Consider the following 24300-nt stretch of genomic DNA (forward strand, 5'->3'; position numbering starts at 1 on the left):
GGAAATCAGATCTTTTCATCTGGAAAGATTGCCTCTGAGGCTCATAGCGAAGCCACATACACACACACAAGACAAATAACTCATATATAAGCACCGCTCAGAGAAATGGTTTCACACCAGAGACAATCATCCTCCCATTTGTTCGAGTGCTTCAGGCCCGTCTAAGGGGGGGTTGGGAAGGATGACCCTGGAAACGGGACAATTCCAGGGTCTATTTGTGTGGTAATTCATTGCACATGGGCCCTTCTTGTCTCTGGCTGTTGGAGGACTGATGGTAGGCGAGGCAGCAGGTGTTACTTCATGGCGAATTTGAAAAAGAATCGAACAGGGAGGTCGGCTCCTAATATATGAGCTCTTCAGTTTCATCACCGTAATATATGATGACACAGGGGAAACAGGATCACTGAGCAGCACAGCTGAACGTGTTGATGTCTGACCTCTGAAGTACACTTTCACACACATTATAATAAACAGCTCGCCTGTTAAATGATTTGTGTTTGGGGATTGTCGACAGTGCTTATAAATTAATTGAGGTCAAGCCTCTGGTTCAGTAGGTAGATGCTGACGAGGAGGCGTGATATTAGAGTCACATTACTCAGAGACCATGAGAAATATCAATTTTAAGTTTCTTCAAATACAGAATTGAACCCATATTAAGCCAGCAGGGCTCTAGGGATGGCAATGTTGGTCACCACTTTCCTCCTGACTGAAAGATCTTACTGGATCGATTACCATGAAAATGTGTTCAGACAAAGGATGAATCCTACTGACTTTGGTGATCCCTTGACTTTTACTCTTGTACCACCATCAGGTCAAAATGTAATTTAATCGATACTTTGATTTATGACCAAATTCTTGCAAAACGAATGACAGCCCCAACAGCCCCAGCTTTACTTTATGTTTAGTGCCAATAACAAAAAGGTTAGTATGCTGACGAGCAAAACTAAGATGGGGAACGTGGTAAACATTAGACCTGCTAAACATCAGCATAATAGCGTTGTAGCACAGCCTCACAGAGCTGCTAGCATGGCTGTAGACTTTGTAAACACACAATGCTCAGTGTATTTGTGGAATAATTAAAACTTCCACTATGTTAAAGGTGCTAAATCCCAGATTGGGAGCATTTCTATTGCCTCCGTATGGCTCTCAACATGGCGACAGCTGAGCAGGTGGTTTCATAGCTAACAATGCTAACAGCGCTAACAGTGAAAGCACTGCTGACAGATCTAAGAGTGTTAACCTGGGAGGAACCGGAGAGCGGGAGCTATACGCTTCAGCAACGGCGCCAGAAAGCACTGAAAGCACTCGCCCGACTATGTCAACAAAGCAAGGAGAAGCTCAGTTTACAACACACACAGAGGGAGAGCGACTTTATTCTCTGCTCAGGTAGACATTACTCCGCTATATCTTTACACAGCAAATAGATGTTTGATGCTATATTAATGCTCTGGATATCATATAGAGCACCTTTAAGAAAAACAAGATTAAACTTGATCATTTTTCACATTTTCTTTTGGACCAGTTTATATCATATATAAACATGCTATGGCCTTTTTTATTTTTATTTTTAAAGTATGCTATTTTTTTATTATTTCGTTATTATACCTTGTCTTTACATATATGTACAGTACATGTGTGTAGAGGAAGACAATAAATACAGTTAAAAAATTAGAAATCAAAAGATTAAAGACTTGGGGCTGGTACAACTATCATGGACATTATTTACTGTATTTACGGTTTACTTTGTGCCTCTGTTGTCAGTCACTACCTGACCCAACTGGGCCATTTAAACAGGAGAGAATCTACTGTGAGGAAAAGAGGTCATAGTTAACATCATCGGGATCATGCTTCCATATCTGCCACCCTAATGTTGTAGGCCAATTACTCAGTTCAAAACAAGAAATGCTGCATGATTATCAAACAAGTCACAATCACAGTCACAGTGGGGCTCAGGCGTACTGCAGAGAAGTCATGGTGGGGATGTAAAGTTTCTTCAGAAGTTAGGAAGCAGTTGGCACTCCTACTTTGCCTTGCAAACAGACTGTGGGCTTGATTAACACAGCGGATTTGTTTAAGAGCGACTGGAGGCGGGTTTTAACAAATCTAGAAACAGCAGGAGAACCCTCAGTCCTCCTACATCCAACATGTTGCTGCACTAACAATGAGAATCTTTGATTGACTTCAGTCTCCAGTCACAGACTGTAACAGTGACTCAAAATATGTATATATTTAACCCTAAACTGGCACTAAAATACTATTCTTTTGTATTCTTATATTTATTATATTTATTATTTCTATGCAGAAATTAAGTTGAAAGCGAGGGGCAGTGAACTCAGCTGGAATGATGCATTCATGTGCAGTCAGTGCTATTTTTCAGCTGACTCTTGCGGCTCAGTGCTGTTTGCAATTCCCCCGCCCCCCCAATTCGCCCCCTGTCCCTGTCCCCTTGTCCCCCTGAGGTCGACCACCGCTAATTAAATCTCCACCTGTGGGAGACACTCGATGGTTATGCATAAATAACCATTCATTCATATTTCAGAACAGCAGCCATCTTGCCTGCTGTAGACCTCTGACATGTTGCTGGTATAATTTATATAATGTGTGTGTGATTGGAGTCCTAAACCTTTAAGTGCCCTTCGGGGTCGCTGGCTGGTCACACACACCCTCCCACACACAGATTACATTTATTTGGTTCAGCATAACAACATGACTTCAAATCAGAAGGAACTTTCATTTTAATTGGTCTTAATTTGAATATATTAATGAACACACAGTTGCTGACTCTTGATTTGGCTCTAATCCGTTGGGAATTATAGGATCCAGCTACTCTAGCCATTATTTCAGCTTGTGTCTTGTATTGTTATCTAACTCGTCGTGGTTGAGGAATACCTGCTAAAGAGCTGAAAGTAAGAGAGGCGGTGAGTGAGGGTGGACTGGGAGATGGGGACATTTCAGGAGAGCAGCAATTCTCAAGAGGATAAGGGGTGGGGGGTTGGGGGGGGGGGGGGGGGGGGGGGCAGGAGAGCGGAGTGACCACAGGCCATTTCACCAGCCTAATGGGATGGGAATCCCTGGCGGTGGCGGTGGTGGCGGGGGCCGGTTGGGAGGGATTTACTGTGGGCTTCTGCAAGGGATATTGGAGCAAGGGAGGGATACTCTCAATTTAAAACCAACCATCTTTCTTCACAGGAGATAAAAATAAAGCTCCACGTGGTTTAGGATTTTCTTCTTCTTCCATTATTTATTATTTCGTCAGCATACATGGGTGTTGAGTCCTCAGCGAGGTCCCAGATCGCCAATTGCATGTGGTTTTGATTTGATAGGAACCAGCTACAATGATCCCCATTAAAACATCACTGTGCCCGCTATTATCCGATAATGTGTTTTTATCTACACTATTGACAAAAGCCCTCACGGAAAACAATTTCATTTTTTAAATACCACACCCCCTGGGCCTGATCTCTTCCCCCCCCCAAAAAAAATATATATACATAATATCTGCAGTCTTTGCTCGAGGGTTTAAAAGAGAGATAGAGAGAGATTACTGTACTACACAGCAGGACGCCTCTAATCTGGACAATATTAAAGTTTTGTCCAGTGATATAATACAGCTTTTCTCTTTTTACCAGTAAGCTTTGGACAGTGAGAGGATTATTTGTTTTGTTTGTTACAATACACAGCTCTTAATGGAGCACAGTATGAGGACTGTGCTGTAATCCCTTGTTATCTCTTCATGTCCGACACGTACAACACACACACACACAGACACACACACACGCAGACACACACAGAGACACACACACACACACACACACACACACACACACACACACACACACACACACACACACGCAGTCATGTTTTCATGACTTTTGAGGACATTGACTTACATTCATTTCCTGAAGATTTACCCTAAAGCTGCTACTTGCCTAATCCTAACCCTTACCCTAGCCTAACCTTACTCTAACCCTAAACCAAGTCCTCACCCTAATATATAATGATTTACGTTATGAGGACGTGCATTTTGTCCCCATTTGGAAGGCGAGTCCCCACAATGTGACTGTGTGAACAGGTTTATGTCTCCACAATGTGAACAATACACGCACACAGACACACACACACTTTAGTTAAAGGTCCATACTTGTGCATTGAGAAGCTGGACAGATGAGTCGACACTCTTGCTGCATAGAATATTGTCTAGCAGGGGTTTAGCAGGAGAAAGCGGTATTGGTGACATTAGTCACAGGTCTGCTGGGAGCTGTGGCTTTCAGCTTAGTGGAGGAAACGCACATGTTCACTGGGGATTGAACGAGACTCATTACAGTAATTAAAAACATTTCCACACACACTTTCTCATCCTGAGCATTATGCGAGGCTGCAACGTCTGCTCACCTTTGGGGAGCTTAATGTTGGACATAATCGCCTTGTTCGAGTCGTATCATAATGAACATGAATTTGAATGTGGGTGTTGTGTTTTTTTTTTCACGTGTGGCTGATGTGGTTGCCACAGCAACAGCCCTAGCTGGCTCGAGAGGCAGTGTGGGGATTGAAGGCAACCCCCGTTACCCTAAGCTTTCCTTTCTCTTTGAGCGGCACACTTCAGTTGTCCCCTAAATGGATTGTTAGGGGAGGAGGGTCTCCCCGCTTTGAACTGTGCTGATTGGGGGTGGGTGTTTAGAGTACGGGATTCCGGACAAGCACCATGTCATGCTTGTGTGTGAGCTTTGAGAGCAGACAAAGAGGGTGGGGAGATGAGAGGAAGTGACAAGTGGAAGGCGCATATGTGTGTGTGAGAGACAGTGTGGGAGGAGAGAGAGAGAACGAGGGAGGAGAGTCAGAAGAGGATGCTCACTGGGAGTGTGTGAGAGTGAGGCCAGCAGGTAAACGACTGATGGAGAGCAGCATGTGAAGCTGGAGAGAGAGAAGAGTAAATGCAGAAAGAGAGAGAGAGAGAGGGAGACAGCAGATAACTGTGACAGAGAGGGAGGGAGCTTAACTAGAAGAGAAAGCGTAGACAGTGAGTCATCTGCCAGAGTGCTGCTGGTCACTAGTGTCCGGACTTCCCAGGGAGAAGCGCCCAGCTGCCACTGTGTGAGTATAAGTTTGCTGCTCCGCTCCACGACAGGACATCAGGTTCCCCCCTCGGATGACACGCTGTGACTTCTTCACACGGCTGATTTCTGCGGTGCGTTGCTAAACCAGCTGGGGTGTGTTATGTAATTTGTTGTGGTGTTGGGATGAAGCCGTGGCTTAGTGATGCAAACTGATCCGCAGGAGGGCTTACGTGGTAATGCCACGCTGCAGAACAGGCAGGTGTGTGTGAACAGCAGCATGTCATGTGTGCAGGCACAACATGCTTGTGATGAAGGGATGAGTTTGTGATGGACATTTCATTTACTCTGATGTGTGTTTTGATGCTGCCAGAGTGGAATATAGATGTATGTCAGTGTATGTGAGGCTATATAGTTATTATGTACTGTGTGTTTTAGACAGACAGATGCATACAAAGTATTACTTCTATTTTTTTAAAATATAAAAAAAGGGCTGTCAGTCGATTAAAATATTTAATCGTGATTAATCGCATGATTGTCCATAATTAATCATGATTAATTGCACATTTTTTATCTGTTCAAAATGTACCTTAAAGGGAGATTTGTCAAGTATTTAATACTCTTATCAACATGGGAGTGGATAAATATGCTGCTTTATGCAAATATATGTATATTTATTACTGGAAATCAATCAACAACACAAAACAATGACAAATATTGTCCAGAAACCCTCACAGGTACTGCATTTAGCATAATAAATATGCTCTAATCATAACATGGCAAACTCAAGCCCAACAGGCAACAACAGCTGTCAGTGTGTCAGTGTGCTGACTTGACTATGACTTGCCCCAAACTGCATGTGATTATCATAAAGTGGGCATGTCTGTAAAGGGGAGACTCGTGGGTACCCATAGAACCCATTTCAGAGGTCAGAGGTAAAGGGCCCCTTTGAAAATGGCCATGACAGTTTTTCCTCGCCAGGATTTATTGAAAAATTTGAATCATCATTTAACTTCCTTTGTGACAAACTAGTATAACATTGGTTGGATTCCTGAGGTTAACTAGTTTCAGATGATACAAGTATCTTCACTCTAGCTTTAAGAAATATTGTTTGCCTTAATGCGTTAAAAGAAATTAGTGGCGTTAAAACGTTAACGCGTTATTGCGTTAACTTTGACAGCCCTAATAATAAAATATCTATTTTTAAAACAGCTGCTAGAAATGAAACCATTTTCTTTCACATCCATATGTATGTATGTGTGTATGTGTGTGTGTGTGTCCTGCATTCATCTATTGTGCATCAGGTCTAATTAAGAGTCGAGGGCAGCTGATGCCCCGTCGTATCCTGTTCTCCCAGAGGGATAGCCGCTGCTGGGGCTCCTCTCCTCCTTCATGTTTATTGAGCCTGCTGAGAAAAGGTTCACTTTCGGAATTGTTCCCATTTCATTTGCAGGATTTTTGCTTTTGCTTCAAGATTCACTGGTTGTGTAATATAGCAGGCAGGCAGCGCTGCTGTGTGTTAATGATTCACACTCTCTTTTTCTTTCGATTCTGATTCTGTGAAAGTGTGAACGGATTTCCATCTCGGTCACTGTCCCTCTTGAGCAGCTGTTTGTCTTATCTACATCCTCAGCAGCAACAGAAATCAACACAGCTCCATACATTCACCCACATAACCAATTACTGTGTCAGCAACACTATCTACTTGAAAAATGATTCGTTTTTCCAGCTCATTGAGTTATTGAATGATATTTCTCAGCTTGGTGCCTTTTGCTTGGTGGAGATCACTTTTGTAGATACAGAAATATGGTGCATATTTTTATTGTGGCTGCTGTAAGCCTCCTTTGATCATCACAGACATCAATATACATTTTTCACTTTGCATTATCCCTGCTTTCATGAGCATTTCAGATCCACTTTCATGCCGATCGATCACATTGTGCGTTTTCAAATAGATTGAATTAATCAAACAAATTGAAAGCCTGCGGTGCCAACTGCTGTCAGTGTCAATAGGGCGCCGTATCCAGCGGGGGTATTGATCAGTGGTCCTGTGGGGATAAAGTCGCCCTAGCTGGTAGAGATATTGAGTTTAGAGCAAAGGATGCGTGACAGTAGTATTGCTGGGTTTTGCATTAGTAGTGTGCTACTCTCCTGGGTTTGAGAAGAGAGATTGCTCTGTTTGAATAAATGTGGGCATTGTGTCCCCAGATCCCTGAAGTGTTTGTGAATAGCAGCTTATGCACTAAAAGAGATGAAGTGTCTACGCAGAGGGATAGATATCTTTTGGGAATGATGTTTTCTTTTTTTTATAAATAAAGCGAAGAAATCATATATTGACCTTTTGTGTGTCGGACATAACTTATGAGAGCTATTTCTTAGACATTTTAGACTAAAATTGAATGTATTTAAGGGTGAGGAATGCATCTGGGCACCAGGTTTAACCCTCTAAAACATGTATATCTATGCATATTAGACAAAACAGATGATTCTGTTGAGAATGTGAGAAAATAAAGGATAGCTACAGTTCTTGAATTGATTCATAGAGGTCTTAACTTGAATTGCAGCTATTTATTTATTTTTTTGTGCTATAAATTAGAGGTCTTAATTTTTGTCTTAAAATGCAACCAGGGCAGATTTGACTCATTTATGGGCTTCACTTTCTAGAAAATAAATAAAAAAGAAGGGATCAGTAACACAGAAGATAATTCAGATTATTTAACCCATTTATGTCCAAAGACTAGAATGATGAAGGAAAAATGCCACAACATTTGTTCTGATTAGTCAAAAGTCTTGGGCAATTTCTAACAGTACAACTTTTAAATTTTTAGATCACATGAAAAATCACACCTTTATTGATAGTCAAAGTCAGGATTTTGAAAAATGAGGAAAAACGATAACATTGTGTTTATTAAATGTTTTCCATATGAAATATTTTTTTACACTGTACATATGACACTGCAAATATATATTTTTTATAAAAAGGCACTATATCCTGACAGAAGTGCATGAGACAGGTAATCTGAAAAAAATCATGTGTGTCTGTGTCCAGCCGGTGCTCCTAATGGCACCTGCAAGATGCAAGAAAACAACCAATCAGAGCCGAGCATGAGCCTTGCCGTCTCTGAGCAGCTGTCAATCACTCGCGAACTTCGATCAATGGTCAAGCTAGGCAGTGCTGATCAATACCAAATTCCAAGCACCGCCCATCAGCCGGAGCAAACTTTCTCATTACACTACAAGATGTTTCTGAAAACATTTGAGGTGAGAGATAGGCATTACAGTAACAGAATGTTGATTTATATTTGATTCATTATACCGTTTGATCGGAATTCGCAAGTGATGACAGCTGCCTCTGTTGAAGGAACAGCCAATAGAAACGCTCTCTCTCTGAAATGACCTGTAAATGGTCAAAGTCTCCCATCACGGGCTAGATGTTTTACTGTCTGAAAACAGAGCCATGAGGAGGTGCAGACGTTTAGTTTTCTCTCAGAACACTTGAATTACAATATGCTGAAAGGTTATCATGGAATTTTTGCCCAGTGATGCCAAAAATATTCTGCTTACTGCAGGTTTAATATTCAACCTCTTATGAATTCATAGATACCAAATACTTGATTGTGCTCCTTGTAGTTTCTGAGATACATCTATTTTCTTATCTTACTATATCTAGTCTTTGGGCACATGGGATTATACTGTTTTATCCTAAAATATAATGGAGTCTATTGAAAAAACAGTTGTTCCATGTGCCCAAAGACTAGATATAGTATGATAAGAGAAACTCACTTTTCAGCCAAAGAGCTTGACCGATTTTGAGAATTTCTTCACATAGGCAAACCCAGAGAACACTTTCATCAAAGGAAGAAAAAAAATCTGTTGTGGGCACAAATGGGTTAATATAAAAATCTCAATAACAAGAACCCCTGTGGGCTAAAGGTCATTGCAGTGCCTCAGACCACCAGTCCATACACATGCACTCTGCTGCTAAACGAGACCAGCAACATTTCCCCGAGGCGTTGCCTTTTGTTGTCCTCCTGCTTGATCTCAAACTGAGTGACCTTTTCTGACCGAGTGTTCTCCTGCATCTGTCTGATTGTAGGAAACAAGATGGGAGTGACCCTCGAATCTCTGCAACACTAGAGCCCCAGCTGTTCCAGCCCACAGTCCCATACACCACCTCGCCAATCCACAAGGTAGGAGGAGTTTGCACTTTGACCCCTGACCTTATCAGATGGTCCTCTGTGTGAACTTTGTTAGGCGTCTCTGCTCATCTCGTCTCCACACCTGCTTCTGTCTGGATACACTGGCTCGGGGTTCTGTCTGTATTAGATCTGTCATGAGACTTTCTGTTTGCAGTGTTACTTTGATTTTTATTCTTGTCTTCTTTTGTTTAACTTATGTAATTAGGGAGCAGGGAGCTGCGTGTCTGGCATGATTATGTTCGCCTCATTCAATTAATATAAATCTATTTTAAGCAGGAAATTGTCAGCTTGATGACGACAGTTTCTCAATCCAAAGCCTAATAAGTTTCATGCCGTCAAAGCAAACAAAGTACGGCCTGTCTGAGCAATTTTCATTTTTTAAATCAAAAGACGAACTTCTTCTCCCCCACCATCATGTAGGATGTCACTGAATTGGAAAGTGAGTAATGTTTAATCTGTCTTTGTGTGGAGTTCAATAGAGTGCTACAGGAATGAATCCTAAAACCCAGAAATGAGTTCGCATTTTAGCACTTCCGGTTCCCTCGTATGGAAGTCAATGGTCTTTTTGAAAAAGGTCTGTGGTTCACACAAGCTGAAGAGATTTTAATGTTTTATTCTACGATATAAAATGTCAATAAATATCCCACTTGTGAATTTTGAAGCCTTTATGTGTCTTAAAAAAGGCTGTTGCTAACAAGTGGCTAAATTAGTCTACAAAACGTCATCATGCCGACTCGTCTGCCGTTACAGCCTCGTTGTGTATACTCGTTTATGCGACTGTCGCGTTAGCTTTTTACTTCTGGTGATTGGATTCACACTTCAAAAATCATAAAAGTGGTGTTCAATTGTGGAGATTATCTTCCCGAACAAAACGTGTAAGTATCATAAACGTTTGTTTGTCACAGAGCTTATTTTCTGCAATAATCCAAAACCTAATGGTTTAATCCCATTGGCTTTTTGTCGAGGGAACCCAGGGCGATGCTAACTTCCTGGTTGGCCTAAAAATATGTAATTTCTGAAGTATTCTATTAGTTATTTTTTATGCCATCTTAAGCAATAAGCGAGTTTTACTTGAGCGTCAATTAAAAATAATCATCAATTTTTGTGGGCTTTTTATACGGATAATCCAAAATGTGCAGATTTCGGCTCTTCCAAAGTGTGTTTTTTAGCCTGCAATACATTTTCTGCCATATACTTTTACTGCAAGAGAGTCTCGTTCTCATTCAAAAAGGATTTTTTAGCATTGATAAATCAGCTTAGCCTGATCTATCGTGCTTCATTTCAGAGGAAACTATATGAGGAGATTTATAAAGAGCAGAACGTGAGGAAATGATTTCAATAAATCCATTTAGATCGTCACAGTACCCATCATATCCATCCTGCTGTCAGAATCTTCATGCCAACCTTCTGGCACGTCTTATCGCTATAACAAGCGACTGACTGACGTGAAAAACGTGCCAGGGATATTTTGGGAACTACGAAACTGAACAAAGCTGAGCTGGGTGGTGATTAAAAATGGATACAATCTCACTCACATCAGATTGCTTTCATAAGGTCTCTCACACTTTGGATGGAGCTTATACGCTTCTCGCAATCTGACTTGATCTGAGTAGAGCAGCGGGAGCGGGGAGAGTAAGGGATTAAAGGAGAATTTGGAGGTTGGGTTGTTAAATAGTCACTCCTGATCCCTGCAACGCACGCACCATCTGTAGGTGCCGCAGACTCACTGGTTACGATTAGTCAGACATGAGGAGAGGATTTTGGGAACTTCTGTGCATCTGCGTGACATGGGAGCCAAATACATCCACTAAAAGCACAGAGGAAGGTATTGCAGTATTTCCTCCACTTGTCGTCACATCATAGAGGAGAAACAGCAGAATTGGTTCCTAATTGGACAGAAGAAAACACTTACACTCTAAAGGGTTTCACTCAGCAGCAGTTAAACTGCAGTAATATTTAATATTTGATCTCTGTAACCCCATTTTATTCATCCCTTTTTGATTTGGAAGTCATGAAGGAGCATATTTGATGAGCGTATTGAGGGACAGCATGGTAATGTGATGTACTAATGTGTGTAGTATAATAATAAGGGCTTAGTGGGCAAGACTGAGAGGAGTGTATCACTTTAATCAGAGCCCTGTGAAAACCAGGTCAATCTGCAATTAACCCCACCAGGTCTTATGGTCACTGCCTAATTCTAACAACACTGCTATACTTAGTAGTGGAATGTAACTAAGTACATTTACTCAAGTACTGTACTTTGGTTCAATTTTGATGTACTTGCACTTGTCACAATATCAGATTTTCTCTACAGGATTGCCGTGGCCAAAAGAACTCAGAATAACAATATTATCGCGATATCTATAGAAAATTTTAACAAAAAAATAATGTTATCAATCATATTAACCTTTAACTTTGTTTACTGTGCGTTTTGTCTTTTTTTGTAAATTATTACAAGATATTATTATTTATTTATTATGAACATTATATCAATATTTAATTTCTTTAAATATCTCAGTTATCGTCAATACTGGTCATCGGGCATATAGCGACACCCTTAACTTGTACTTTACTTGAGTATTTCCATTTTGTGCTAGTTTATACTCAACTAGATTTATTAGTTGCAGATTCAGATGCTTCCACATTAATGCATCACTAATTACAATCCAGTGATATAATATATATTATTCTGAAATGGGCCATTCTGCATAATGAATACTTTTACTTTTGGTACTTTAATCATATTTTAATGCTCACACCTCTGTACTTTTACTTAAGTAAGCTTGTGAATGCAGGACTTTTACTTGTAACAGAGTATTTTTACATTTAGGTATTGATACTTTTAATTCCGTAAAAGATCTGAGTACTTCCATCACTGGCTATACTGTCATATTATTAATGTTGCATATTTCTGAGAGATATTACACAAACACACACTCAAAATAGTCACCATTTTCAGAGTTTGCTTCACAGTTCCTGATCACAAGCTAATAAAAATAAACAATGAATATATCTCAAGACAAGACGAGACAATCCTGAGATGATAGTAACCCTGTGCTTAAAATAACTCACTTAAAACAACATCTTCAGGATACACACCAAGTACACGTACACACACACTGTCCAGTGCTGCCTCACAATGTATATTTTAGTGTTACCATACAATCTGTTTTTCTCAGAAGTCCTACACGCTCCATAAACTTGTGATGACAGTGGGATCCCTAAACAACCGCAAATTAGCTGGAAACCAAAAGCAGAACTAAGAACCAGACGTACTGATCATCAAAGAAAAAGACAAACATATATAAGCTACTATATCCTTCTGATATTCTTCAGTTTTTTGGAGCTGATCAACGTTATAATGAGCTCTGTGAGGACGCTCAGAAGTCTGAAGGAGAGAGAAGGTCTTGTGCATTTAATTTGCCTCTTGTCATAATGAAGAGCCTAATTGCTCTCATAATTAAAGGTCTGAGCATTAACACATGCACTGTTAGCCAGGCTCCCTGTGGAGCCCCACACCTCCTCCACTCGGCAACAGCCATAGCTGGAGGCATTGTATATTTAGGTTGTCCGTCCGTCCATCGTACGTCCGTACCATTCTTGTGAACGCGATATTTCTGAAACGCCTTGAGGGACTTTCTTCAAATTTGGCACAAACGTCCACTTTGATTCTGATTAGAATTTGGTCGTCAAAGGTTAAAGATCACTGTTACCTCACGAAACACGTTTTTGGCCATAACTCAAGAATTCATATGCTATCGTGACAATTTCATACAATGTCTAACAGGATAAAATGATGAAGTGATGACATTTTGGACAGACATGGATGTAAACTGCAACTTGAATGGCTGGCGGTTGCATACAATCATGAGATGATAATTCTAGTTTCTTCTAAAATGAGATGTTTGGTTGCTGTGGTGGAAAGTAACTAAGTGCGTTTTGCTCAAATACTGTCCTTAAGCACAAATTTGAGGTACTTGTACTTTACTTCAGTATTTCCATTTTCTGCTATCTTTCTACTTCTACTCCACTACTAGGTAAATGTTGTACTCATCATCACTCATCTCCAAATGTTTCTGACAAACTGAAGGATGAATTGTTCTAATTAAGCTATTTGAAAAACCTCTTGGATCAGCTAGAAAATGCATCATCACAAAGCTGAAAACAGGGCTGTTTTTCTGACACCATGAAAAGCTGACTTTTTAGAGATACGTGGTTCTCTCAGGACAGCGACGCTACAAACATGAGATGATCTTATGGACTATGATGCATTGCTGTAGATTAAACTACCCAACAGTCTATAAAGAAGTTACAATTAGCATAATACAAAGTAAAATGCAACATACCCATTAATGCAGCAGTTATGTTAATCCAGAAACGTCATCTATAATAGTAAAACACTGACAGGGAACATTGCATGTACTTTTTGTACTTTAAAGGTAGGGTTGGTAAAGATTTTTGAATTTGTTTTGTTATAGTATCTGAAATTCTCTTTACATCCCGACAGCAATCAATTAATCAAATGCTCTGACAAAAAGAAAAAAGAAAAAAATTCTGTTATCTGTGACTGTCGCAGGACTGTAATAAACCCGTCCATTCATTTCATTCGACCTGAATGTAATGATTGACTACCTGCCTGATTGTCTGCATTCACTCTGCCCGTGCACTCATTGTGCATCACCAGAGTCTTCCGAAAGCTGCTAGCTTGACAGCTGTGAGTACTAACAATAGCCATGTTCGTTATGTTCATAATGATCATTTTTGGCCTGAAGGGACGTACTGTCAGTGTTGCCGACTTGGCGACTTTCTCACTAGATTTAGCAGCCTTTGGAGCTGCTGCTGCTACTTTCATCGGAAAAGAGTTGACAACACTGGGCTGGGTTTTTTGTTTGGATCATTTTTAAAAATCTAGTGTACACTTGCTCATTTCTCAATCTCACTGACCCTGCCTTTAAGTACATTCTGCTGATTATACCTACAGTACATACTTTTACTTAAGTAAGGTTTTGAATGCAGGACTTTTACTTGTAGTGGAGCGATTTCACAGTGTGGTATTAGTACTTTTCCTTAAGTAAAGGATCTGAATACTTGTTCCACCACTGGCTGTTTGTCTCCACTTTGGTTCCACTGCAGTTTGTGTGTTTATCTAGAATCTTTTTAAGCCTTCTGTTGCTTTTTTACTTTACCCACCTCCTTATTTTACACATCATTTTGTTCACAGCTGATGATCTTCTCATTTCTTAACATTTGCACCCATTCTATATTTTTTGGTGGGATGGCCCATATAGCTCCCCTGTGAACAGGAGATTGTCTATGAGAGTGTTTAGAGTTGGACTCCACCAGTGGCCACCTGTCAGCCTCAGTCAAGATAAGGTGATAAAGACAGAGTTGGATGATATGTGGTTTGGATTTCTTCCAAAGAGGGATCAGCAGAGGACAAGACAGTCAGAGGATTACTGCTCTAAACTTCAAGCAGCAGCCTTTGCATGCAACCTGAGACATGCACTTGCTGATAATGTTGTATGTTCAGAGCACATACTGGGAGAGGCCCAGGATCTTGTCTTTAACTTTGTCTGATCTGAGTCTTTGTCAGTCATAGTGGCAGTCAGCGGGGATGCAGCTGTACCTCGGGTGGCACAGTGGGACACAGTCAACTGTCTACAATTTGACAAAGGCACAACAGTTTAATCCCAACCTGTTGAAGTCGGTCGAGAAACATCTTTTGAAGCTGCTGCAGGACGCCGGTTTGAGGGAAGTCAAAAATGGCTAAAAATCACTTCAATGCTCCAATGGTGACAAAGACGCGCTGGAACAAACCCAGCTATGTAAGTAGCTTTACTTTAGAAACATGCTGGATGGTAAACATCACTAGATGGCAAAGTTTGGAGGGAATTTGTCAGCATTTTCAGCAGAGGCTTGGACAACTGGCTCGCCAAATTGAGATTAAAGTTGCAAATGCAAAGCTGACAGTTCATGTTGCTTGTTTATTGAAGTGCTGAGCTGAAGAAAGATGTATGTTTCTAGGGGAACATTTCTAGTTCTATTCTAGGTGTTTCTTTTGGTGTAAACAAACAGATAACATTACAGGATTTGGTCAGAAACACCCATGCTTTTTGGTTCTGTGTATCATGACTTACGGTTTCATGATTAATGCAGTTGTTGTTTAAGTCCAAATACAATATGCAGCTCAGCTCCTCTTGTCCTAATCGCTAGTTAATGTTGTTGGAAGCTGGAGTTATTTGCTTTCAGGGTTCGTGGCAGACTATTGTTTGCACATGGTGGAGGACTTTACTCATACTCACACGGAAAGCTAAGGCGAGATTGCTCTGTACACAAACTGTTTGACTCTGTCAGGCTTTACTGGCTGAACCTTTCAGGCTTCACTTGAGTACTCCGGGCCGACGTTTCCACGGACTGTTGTAATTCACTGTGGTCAGAGTCGTCATGCTCCACTGATGCGTGTAAATTTTGAAAATTTAAAGGACAATACCCCAACAGCTGTGTTTGGGATCTAAAGAATTAAGCAGGTATTTAACGTGGAGAAGCCAGTCTGTCACATACACACATGGCTGTGTAATAGTGTGACAAACCACAAGGGAGAGGCAGGAGATCACATGCTGCAGTCAGGTAAAATGATGATTAAAATAATTATAAGTAAATATAAGAGTGAACTGTGTATATATATACAGTATATATATCTGTGATTAGTGTTGACAGTACTTTTTATGCGTCACTATCCTTCCAAACTCCCAAATAAGTCTATTTGGATTTGTGTCTTTGGAGTTTTATAACTTGTTCATGAAGTCTAACAGGGAGTTACACCTCTCTGGGGTCAAATTGACCCCAAGCAAGTCATGCCACTATGTAGCAATGTTGTAGTCAAGATCGGTATTAGTCCCGAGACCAGTCTCGAAACTTTTTGAAGGTCTTGGTCTCTTCTCGGAATCGACCGTATTTTAACTCGGTCTTGTCTTGGCCTCAGACAAAGAGGACTCTGGATTTTATTTCAAGACCACAACTGCGGTGATCTCACTAAACTGCCTGTGCATTGTCTGATTTATTTGTTAACATCATTACTATGATTGGTCATAGAAAAGAAAGGAAAATTCCCACACATAAAATTCACCTCTGCAATGTCTTTTGATTATTTTATCAAGACATTTCTCATGGTACATTTATAAATACACACATATACTGTATATATGGCAATGAAAGAGGTGAATGAAGAGGAATCTTCATTTGTTTTCCGTGGGTGTTTTCATGGGAATGTGGATATTTCAGATCAATTTGAGGAGTGTTTTGCATGTTCCACACTTTATCGTACATTTTATTGTCTTGTCTTGATCTCAACCCCTCAAAGTCTTGGTCTTGTAATTGTGTCCATACACGCTGGTCTTAGTCATAATGACTCGGTCTTGGTTTAGGTGGTCTTGACTACAACACTGCGATGTAGAATGATATACAGCACATTTCCTTGTGTGTAATCACAAGGGATATTACATTTTGTTCATGCATAACCTATGAATAATCCATGAAATGTGTCCTTATTTGGTGTAATAACAATGCTTTATGGTCACTCCATGTCATCTCCATGAAATGTCCAAGCCCAGTTTGTGGCAAAGGAAGGGGTTACCATTTCAATACTTTTTTATATTAGGGCTGTCAATCGATTCAAATATGTAATCGTGATTAATCGTATGATTGTCCATAGTTAATCGCGATTCATCGCAAATTAATGGCACATTTTTTATCTGTTCCAAATGTACCTTAAAGGGAGATTTGTCAAGTATTTAATACTCTTATCAACATTGGAGTGTACACATATGCTTTATTTATCTATGCTTTTTATGCAAATGTATGTATATATTTATTATTGGAAATCAATTAACTACACAAAACAATGACAAATATTGTCCAGAAACCCTCACAGGTACTGCATTTAGCATAAAAAATAAGCTCAAATCATAACATGGCAAACTGCAGCCCAACAAGCAACGACAGCTGTCAGTGTGTCAGTGTGCTGACTTGACTATGACTTGCCCCAAACTGCATGTGATTATCATAAAGTGGGCATCTCTGTAAAGGGGAGACTCGTGGGTACCCATAGAACCCATTTTCATTCACATATCTTGAGGTCAGAGGTCAAGGGACCCCTTTGAAAATGGCCATGCCAGTTTCCTCACCAAAAATTTGGAGTAAGTTTGAAGCGTTATTTAGCCTCCTTTTCGTGTCTTCACTCTAGCTTTAAAACTCAGCCCGCTACAACCTAAAAATCACAAGTTGCGTTAATGTGTTATTGTGTTATATGTGTTATTATCGCGTTAACTTTGCCAGCCCTAGTTTACATATTAAGTTTTAATTTGGTCAGAGGAAAAGATAAACATACTTTTGCAATTATCATTATTTACACAGCAGTGGAGTCTGTGGGACCCCAAACAATAACACATAACAAGTGCTAAACAGGGTTGAACTCTAACAATCATATTCACTGCTGTGAATATACCCAACAAATGAACTCAAAACATGTCATCTCACTCTCCTCTCTCTAGACCCCAGATTTATTTGAAATGATTGAAAAGATGCAGGTAAGATGACGAGTCGATCTTCCCGTTTTGTCTCTATAAGCTGTGTACTCACCAAGCAACTAACCAGTCTGAGAGTGTGTCTCTTCCTAACTCTGCAGTACTACTTTGACCCTCTCCTTCTCGAGCTACCATACATGTGTACACTCTGTACATGAGAAGGATATTGAGTCTGGTGGCCTCAGAGAATTATATGTGTTTTTCAGCTTGTTAACATTCTGGTTGTAACACTGGCTGACAGCGCTGTATAAGCTTATTATCTCACCTCAAAGACTGTCTCCTGGTTTCTGACGGCTCTGAAAGGATGTTTATTTTAATCACGCGATCCCATGCGAAACAGGAGTTACAGTATGATAGAGCGTATCAAAACTCATACTGGTTTTGTGCATGTGTGTGCATCAGTGATGGAGCACATATTGGTTATTGTTTTCAAAAGTTAATTACAGTCATAACAACTTTCAGTGGCTGCATCTGTTGGCATAACTGAATATTTAAAAAAAGAAATATTCCTCTGCAGCAGGGGGTGTGATGCAGGACTGTGTTTTTTTCCACAGTCAGACAACATATCGATGTGATGTATCGTCTTACGTGACGCCGAGACCTGATTTAGTATCGCTGCATCTCTTTCTCTGTGTTGTTCCTCTCTTTCACACACCTCAGGTCCAGTGTAGGAGTTGTCACTTAGCTCGGCATCTTTTTTAATCCATGGGGTCTTATTACCGCACTTCCTCTGTGTGCTAACAGACGTTTCAGTCACTCCCAAATGCCGGCTCTTTAGCATCCTTTAATTGTCTTTCTCTCGCTGTACGTAATGTATCTCTGTCTCTATCTTTTAATCCGTCCCTCACTGACTTTGCTTGGTTGCCTGCTGCATATGCATCTCTTGGGAAAACTGTCATTATGTAATCAGGTTTGTTTTGTTGTGGTCTTTTAAGACATGATTATTATGTAAATTGTTTTGTATGTCTAATCAACGACAAGTGTTTGAATTTTAGATATTTGTATTTGCAGTCGCCTTGTTGATGACTGAGCGTGACCCTTATTCTCTCTCTTATCTCACCCTCTCCTCTTGTAGGGCAACAGGATGGATGAGCAGCGATGCACTTTTCCTCCCCCTCTCAAGGTACGACTCTCCGTGTGTAGAGACACGCTGTTATTCACATGCCGCTGTCATTGTCTCACGACGGCTCCTTCGCCATATCTTGCTCTGCCAGACATGCTGATTACTTCAGCACGCAGTATTATTCATAATGCTCTCAAGCCTTGCCATCATTTTTATACCAATAGAGTTAGTTGGGATTCAGGATCCTCTGATGCTCTTGCAGTCAGAAATGGTGAAAAGAGTTTAACAGACAATAATGTAATGCGGTATTTTTTTAATTTTTAATACTTTGATCAAGCAATGCATTGATTCCTATGTTGTTGACAAACTGATTTTCATTGCATAACAGTTATGCAATTTCTCTGAATCAGTGTCCTTTGGGATTATAGAGTTGGACAGCGTGGTTATTTTTATTCTTTGATGAGAAAACAAAGCTTTTTTTCCTACTTTTTTCAGACAGAGGAGGACTACATTCCATACCCAAGTGTCCATGAGGTAGGATGATGATGTACTGCAGTAACACTTTTCATTCGTGTCCTGAAATGACCCACATTTACGCCGTCTCTCAACCCTTGTTATTTTGCATTTTTTTTGGGACAGGTGTTGGGCAGAAAAAGTCCATTTCCTCTCATCCTCCTGCCACAGTTCGGGGGTTTTTGGATTGAAGGGATGAACCATGAGATGAGTGATGCGGCGGAAACAGAACCACCGCAGCCTCTGTCTCCGAACACCCGCACCAAGCTGGAATGTAACCCAACGGCTATACTCTTCCGCAAACACTTCCTGGGCAAGGTTAGCCACAACACACATCACTTTTTAAATATTTTTTCTTTTTTATTGTCATCTTGAAAAAGCAAACAATAGACTGAAAGAACAATATTTGTTACAATTGAAGCAAGCTCAAAGACAACCTTTTATGAAAACACAAAAGGAACAGTGTGTAACATTTGGGGGGATCTGTCGGATTAATATTAATAAGTATGCTTTCTTTAGTTTATAATCATCTGAAAATAGGCCATTTGGATTTTCACATTTTCGCGTTGGCCACTGTAGTTCTCCTGCACCAGTTGGTTGCAATCTGCAACCTCACCGCCAGATGCCGCCAGATCCTACACTCTGCACCTTTAAGACGAAAACAAAGAATAGACAACTCAGGCAAGACATTTACTGTGCGTTCCAATACACATACTAACCCAAACTAGTATGTCCCAATACATAGTATGTCAAATGTAGTATGCCAAAAAATACCAGGATGTCCTACTACATCTGGTCACATTTTGCAGTATGCAAGCCAGCATGCTGTTCTGGCTATTCTGACCCACAATCCTCTGCACAGTGGATATATGAGCAAGAGGGAAAAAGTTCAAGGTGCAATTTTATTATGAAGTAGCATGTCCCAATTGTATGCATACTGCCTGCAACAGTACGTGCTTTGTAAGGGCAGCTTCAGTATAAGTAGAAAGAAAAAGTAAGCGATTTGGAACGTAGCCAAAATATAAAAAGAATAGAGAACAACATTAAAGCTAGGGTTGGTAATCTTAAGAAACTAGCTAGAGTATTAAAAAGTATTTAAAAAGTTGCTAAATGTAGAGAGAAAGTCGCCAAGTCTGCAACACTGACAGTCCTTCTTTCATGTAGTCGTAAATTCCCTCTTAACTTAAGTGTAGTTTCCTCCATGGATTGAATTTTCCCTATTATTTCTTTCCAGTTTCCAGATGCATGGGCATGGGCATGATTTCTGAACCCATTCATTCATAAGTTTCAATGCAGAAATACAAATTATATGTAAAAAAAATATTAAACATAATTTATGTCAATATAAATCATTCTTTGTTAAACTTAATTTCTGTTGGTAATACAAATTCTACATCCAAAACAAGAGTCGATCTAATCTTCATCTTGTCCCACCTTTTAATTCGATTTTTCAGATGAGTTCATAGTTTTTCCCCATGTTCAATTCCAATGTTTGCTATCATGCAATTAAATATAATGACAGGAAACAACAAACAGTCACGTTTGTTTAGCAGTAAAGTCAGTTCTACACGTGTTTAAAAAGGTGTGTTCTTTCAAAGTGATATTACTGAAGCCATATTCATTATACTGTAACAGCTTCCTTCCTCCTCATTACTCTCATACAATATTTCACAATCAATTTCACTTCTGGCTCATTATAGTAATGAAATGAATAAGCAATGAGCGTATCCCAGTAGAATAAACCACTAACAGCGACCAGCCTCACTGTTTGGCACCTCGTACACTGTTGCTAATGAAGATGCATGAGGCTTTGCCACCTGCTCTTACACACGCATAATATGAACAAATTTGATCAGCCTGTAGTAGAAGAGCAACAGAAGAAGAAATGGTACTCGGATTGGGAGGATATGGGTAATGACTGGAGCGCATGCATGTGTGTCATGCGTGTGTGTGTGTCTGTTTATGACAGATACTAATGGCCGTATCCTTGTACTGTGCCCTCAGGAGCACTTTAATTACTATTCAGTGGACAGCGCCCTTGGACATCTGGTGTTCTCTCTAAAATACGATGTGATTGGTGACCAGGAACATCTCCGACTAATGCTCAGGTAATGCATACATGGGGGATTACAATGTCGCAATTTAATCTATTTGATTTGTTTCACACATATAAAAACATTAAAGTCGAATCACATGAAAGAAATATAAAGTATTGTAAATATTGGAATGGAAATATTTAGATTTTTGTTTTTGAGACTTACGGTTCAAAAGTTACAGGCAAAAACGTTAAGTTTGTTGTTATTGCGCCACCATCTGGCCAAGTTGCACCACATTCGACAAAGCACTCCATTGGGTCACCAGTAATACACCCACCAAGTGTGAAATAGATCAGATGATCGGTTCTCGAGATATGTGAAGGACATACGGAAAGACAAACAAACAGAGACTACAAGGAAGTGGCTACTATGGGGACTAACGTCATCACACATGAATACAACTGGGCTCATTGTATCTACAAGAGTCTCAACTTTCCAGTCATACCCAATTTATGTAATTCCAAGACTGTTTAGGGACCCCAGTATGCAGAAATATTCAAAAACACCATTTTAGAATAGGTGAAAATAACACATTTATACTGCATGCAAAAAACTGCATGTGATTATCATAAAGTGGGCATATCTGTAAAGGGGAGACTCGTGGGTACCCGTAGAACCTATTTTCATTCACATATCTTGAGGTCAGAGGTCAAGGGACCCCTTTGAAAATCCATCCATCATCTGCAACCGCTTATCCCGTTAGGGGTCGCACCACCGTGCAGCTCCCTTTGAAAATGTCCATGCCAATTTTTCCTCGCCAAAATGTTCCCTAACGTCTGAACGTTATTTAGCCTCGTTCCCGACATGCTACCATGACATGGTTGGTACCAGTTTTCATGTGATACGTTCAATCTAGCTCTAAAACTGAGCCTGCTACAGCCTTTGAAAGACAGTAAAGTCAGTCGAGGGTGCAGGCGCCCTCAAGGAGTGGAAGAGGTTAAAGACAAATGTACAGGTTTCAGGTTTGGAGAATGTTGATGTGAAATAATAGTCAACAAGAGTGGTGCACTTGATGTAACAGCTTTGGATATAATTGCTAATCTAATTTACACAGGAAAATCTATAAATCTGTGTTCTGCACATCAGCATCTGAAGTAATGAACATGTAGGCTTAGACAAAATGTCAGCGCTTTCACCATCAACAGGAAATATATGCAGAATGATCCACTTTCTTTGTTCCTAAATGCCCAGTATTGACTGGATAAACACATCCTCCCAGCACGGGTGTTATCTTTAGAGTCATAAAGCTAGAGAGAGTGTCAACAGCACTGTCATTTCCACTGCAGAGTAACAGATGGACTATTTAGGCCAGCGGGTGGGTGGGGAGGGAGAGAGGGAGGGGAAGTTTGATGATGGTCCATATACCAGATCATCTCTTTCCCATCTGATAGGTTCTGAGAAATGTTGCGTCACATTATATGGCTTTGAAACCACACTGATTGTTTTATGACTTCACCAGGACCAAGCTGAAAACCCACCATGATGTGATCCCCATTTCCTGTCTGACAGAGTTTCCCAATGTGGTCCAAATGGCCAAGGTAAAAAGAGCTGTTTTTACTATGCAGAGATTAATCTGCTGTGATCGTATCGAAACACATCGTAAACATTTTTTTTTTCTCTCTCTTTTTTTAATCCAAGCTTGTCTTCGAAGAGGTCAATGTGGACCGCTTTTTTCCTGTCCTTTATCCAAAAGTAAGATCTGCTTTGGTTTGTATAGTATATGTCCTTTCCAGTCCCACGCATCTGATGATTTAAAGGATAGGGTTGCAATTTTTCAAATCTGTCTTAAAGGGGAAATATCATGAAAAGTTGTCAGTGCTTGTGCTCATACATTTGGATATCTGGAGTACTACCAACCCACAAACTGTGAAATAAAACAACCCAGTCAGTTTTGTGGGCTGCCTAGATCAGAAAAACATTGGATTCAACAAGCCATTCAGATTAGGCTCCCCTTTCTATGTCACATGCAGGCTCATTAGAATATACCGACCCCTTTGCAAAGGGAAACCATATTTTTTCTCGCAAGCCAATCAGAGCAGACGCGCTAAAACGGAGCGTTTCAGACAGAGGGTGAATACAGGTATATTCAGACAGACAGTATGAGAAAAATTATGTGTTTTTTTAACATTAATTCATGTAAACATCTTCAAGTATAAACCCAAAAATACAAGTATAAACTTGAAAATGAGCAGGATATGTCCCCTTTAAAACAATAGGCGCCCATAGGAGACACTATCCAGGGAAACAAATGGGAATTTTATAACAAAAACAAGATAACTTTGGAAGATACCCACTAGGGTTGGGTCATATGTAAAAAAAATTCCAACCGGCCATCGTCAGCCCAATAACCAGCGATTGCAGATATACTGTATTTGCAGAGGAGCATCGTAAAACACACTTCATTCAAACTTGACAGAAACAAAATAAATCTCTCCAAAACCGTCTTGGTTAGTCTTTCCAACAATCACGAACTCTGATTTGGTCGAAATTAACCCTTATTTAACTGAGTTATTTGTGAAAATATGCTGGCTTATTCATTATACTAAAAACTGTGAACCTATCCTTTAATGTTTCTCGTTACATCTTTTTTTTTTTTTTTTTTTTTACAGGCTTCAAGACTTATTGTCACCTTCGATGAACATGTGATTAGCAACAATTTCAAGTTTGGGGTCGTTTATCAAAAGTTTGGTCAGGTGAGCTATAAAATCTGGATGTAAACGAGATGCTCTGTAGATGTGCATGCATCCTTTATATTCATTGTAATCAGTCCGTGAAGGATGACAATGTACCACACAT

The 24300-nt window shown here is 40.1% G+C and overlaps 1 protein-coding gene across 16 annotated transcripts in view; it reads left to right on the forward strand.

Annotated features, from left to right (window-relative positions):
• Window positions 1-24300, forward strand: part of rap1gapa (RAP1 GTPase activating protein a) — a 61220-nt gene that overhangs the window by 22444 nt on the left and 14476 nt on the right. For 7 of the 16 annotated variants that reach the window (XM_074643567.1, XM_074643551.1, XM_074643555.1 and 4 more), the window contains 9 exons: window positions 9148-9241; window positions 17800-17835; window positions 18908-18955; window positions 19391-19429; window positions 19535-19726; window positions 21413-21516; window positions 22964-23042; window positions 23143-23196; window positions 24114-24197. In XM_074643567.1, coding sequence (XP_074499668.1) covers window positions 9148-9241; window positions 17800-17835; window positions 18908-18955; window positions 19391-19429; window positions 19535-19726; window positions 21413-21516; window positions 22964-23042; window positions 23143-23196; window positions 24114-24197 — 730 coding nt within the window. Of the gene's footprint in view, window positions 1-4801; window positions 5186-9147; window positions 9242-14783; window positions 15076-15578; window positions 15878-17799; window positions 17836-18907; window positions 18956-19390; window positions 19430-19534; window positions 19727-21412; window positions 21517-22963; window positions 23043-23142; window positions 23197-24113; window positions 24198-24300 lie in introns of those variants that run through there. The other 9 variants (XM_074643552.1, XM_074643554.1, XM_074643561.1 and 6 more) reach the window with 8 other exon arrangements.

This window comes from Sebastes fasciatus, chromosome 8, assembly GCF_043250625.1.
Source record: "Sebastes fasciatus isolate fSebFas1 chromosome 8, fSebFas1.pri, whole genome shotgun sequence".
Classification (NCBI taxonomy): Eukaryota; Metazoa; Chordata; class Actinopteri; order Perciformes; family Sebastidae; genus Sebastes; species Sebastes fasciatus.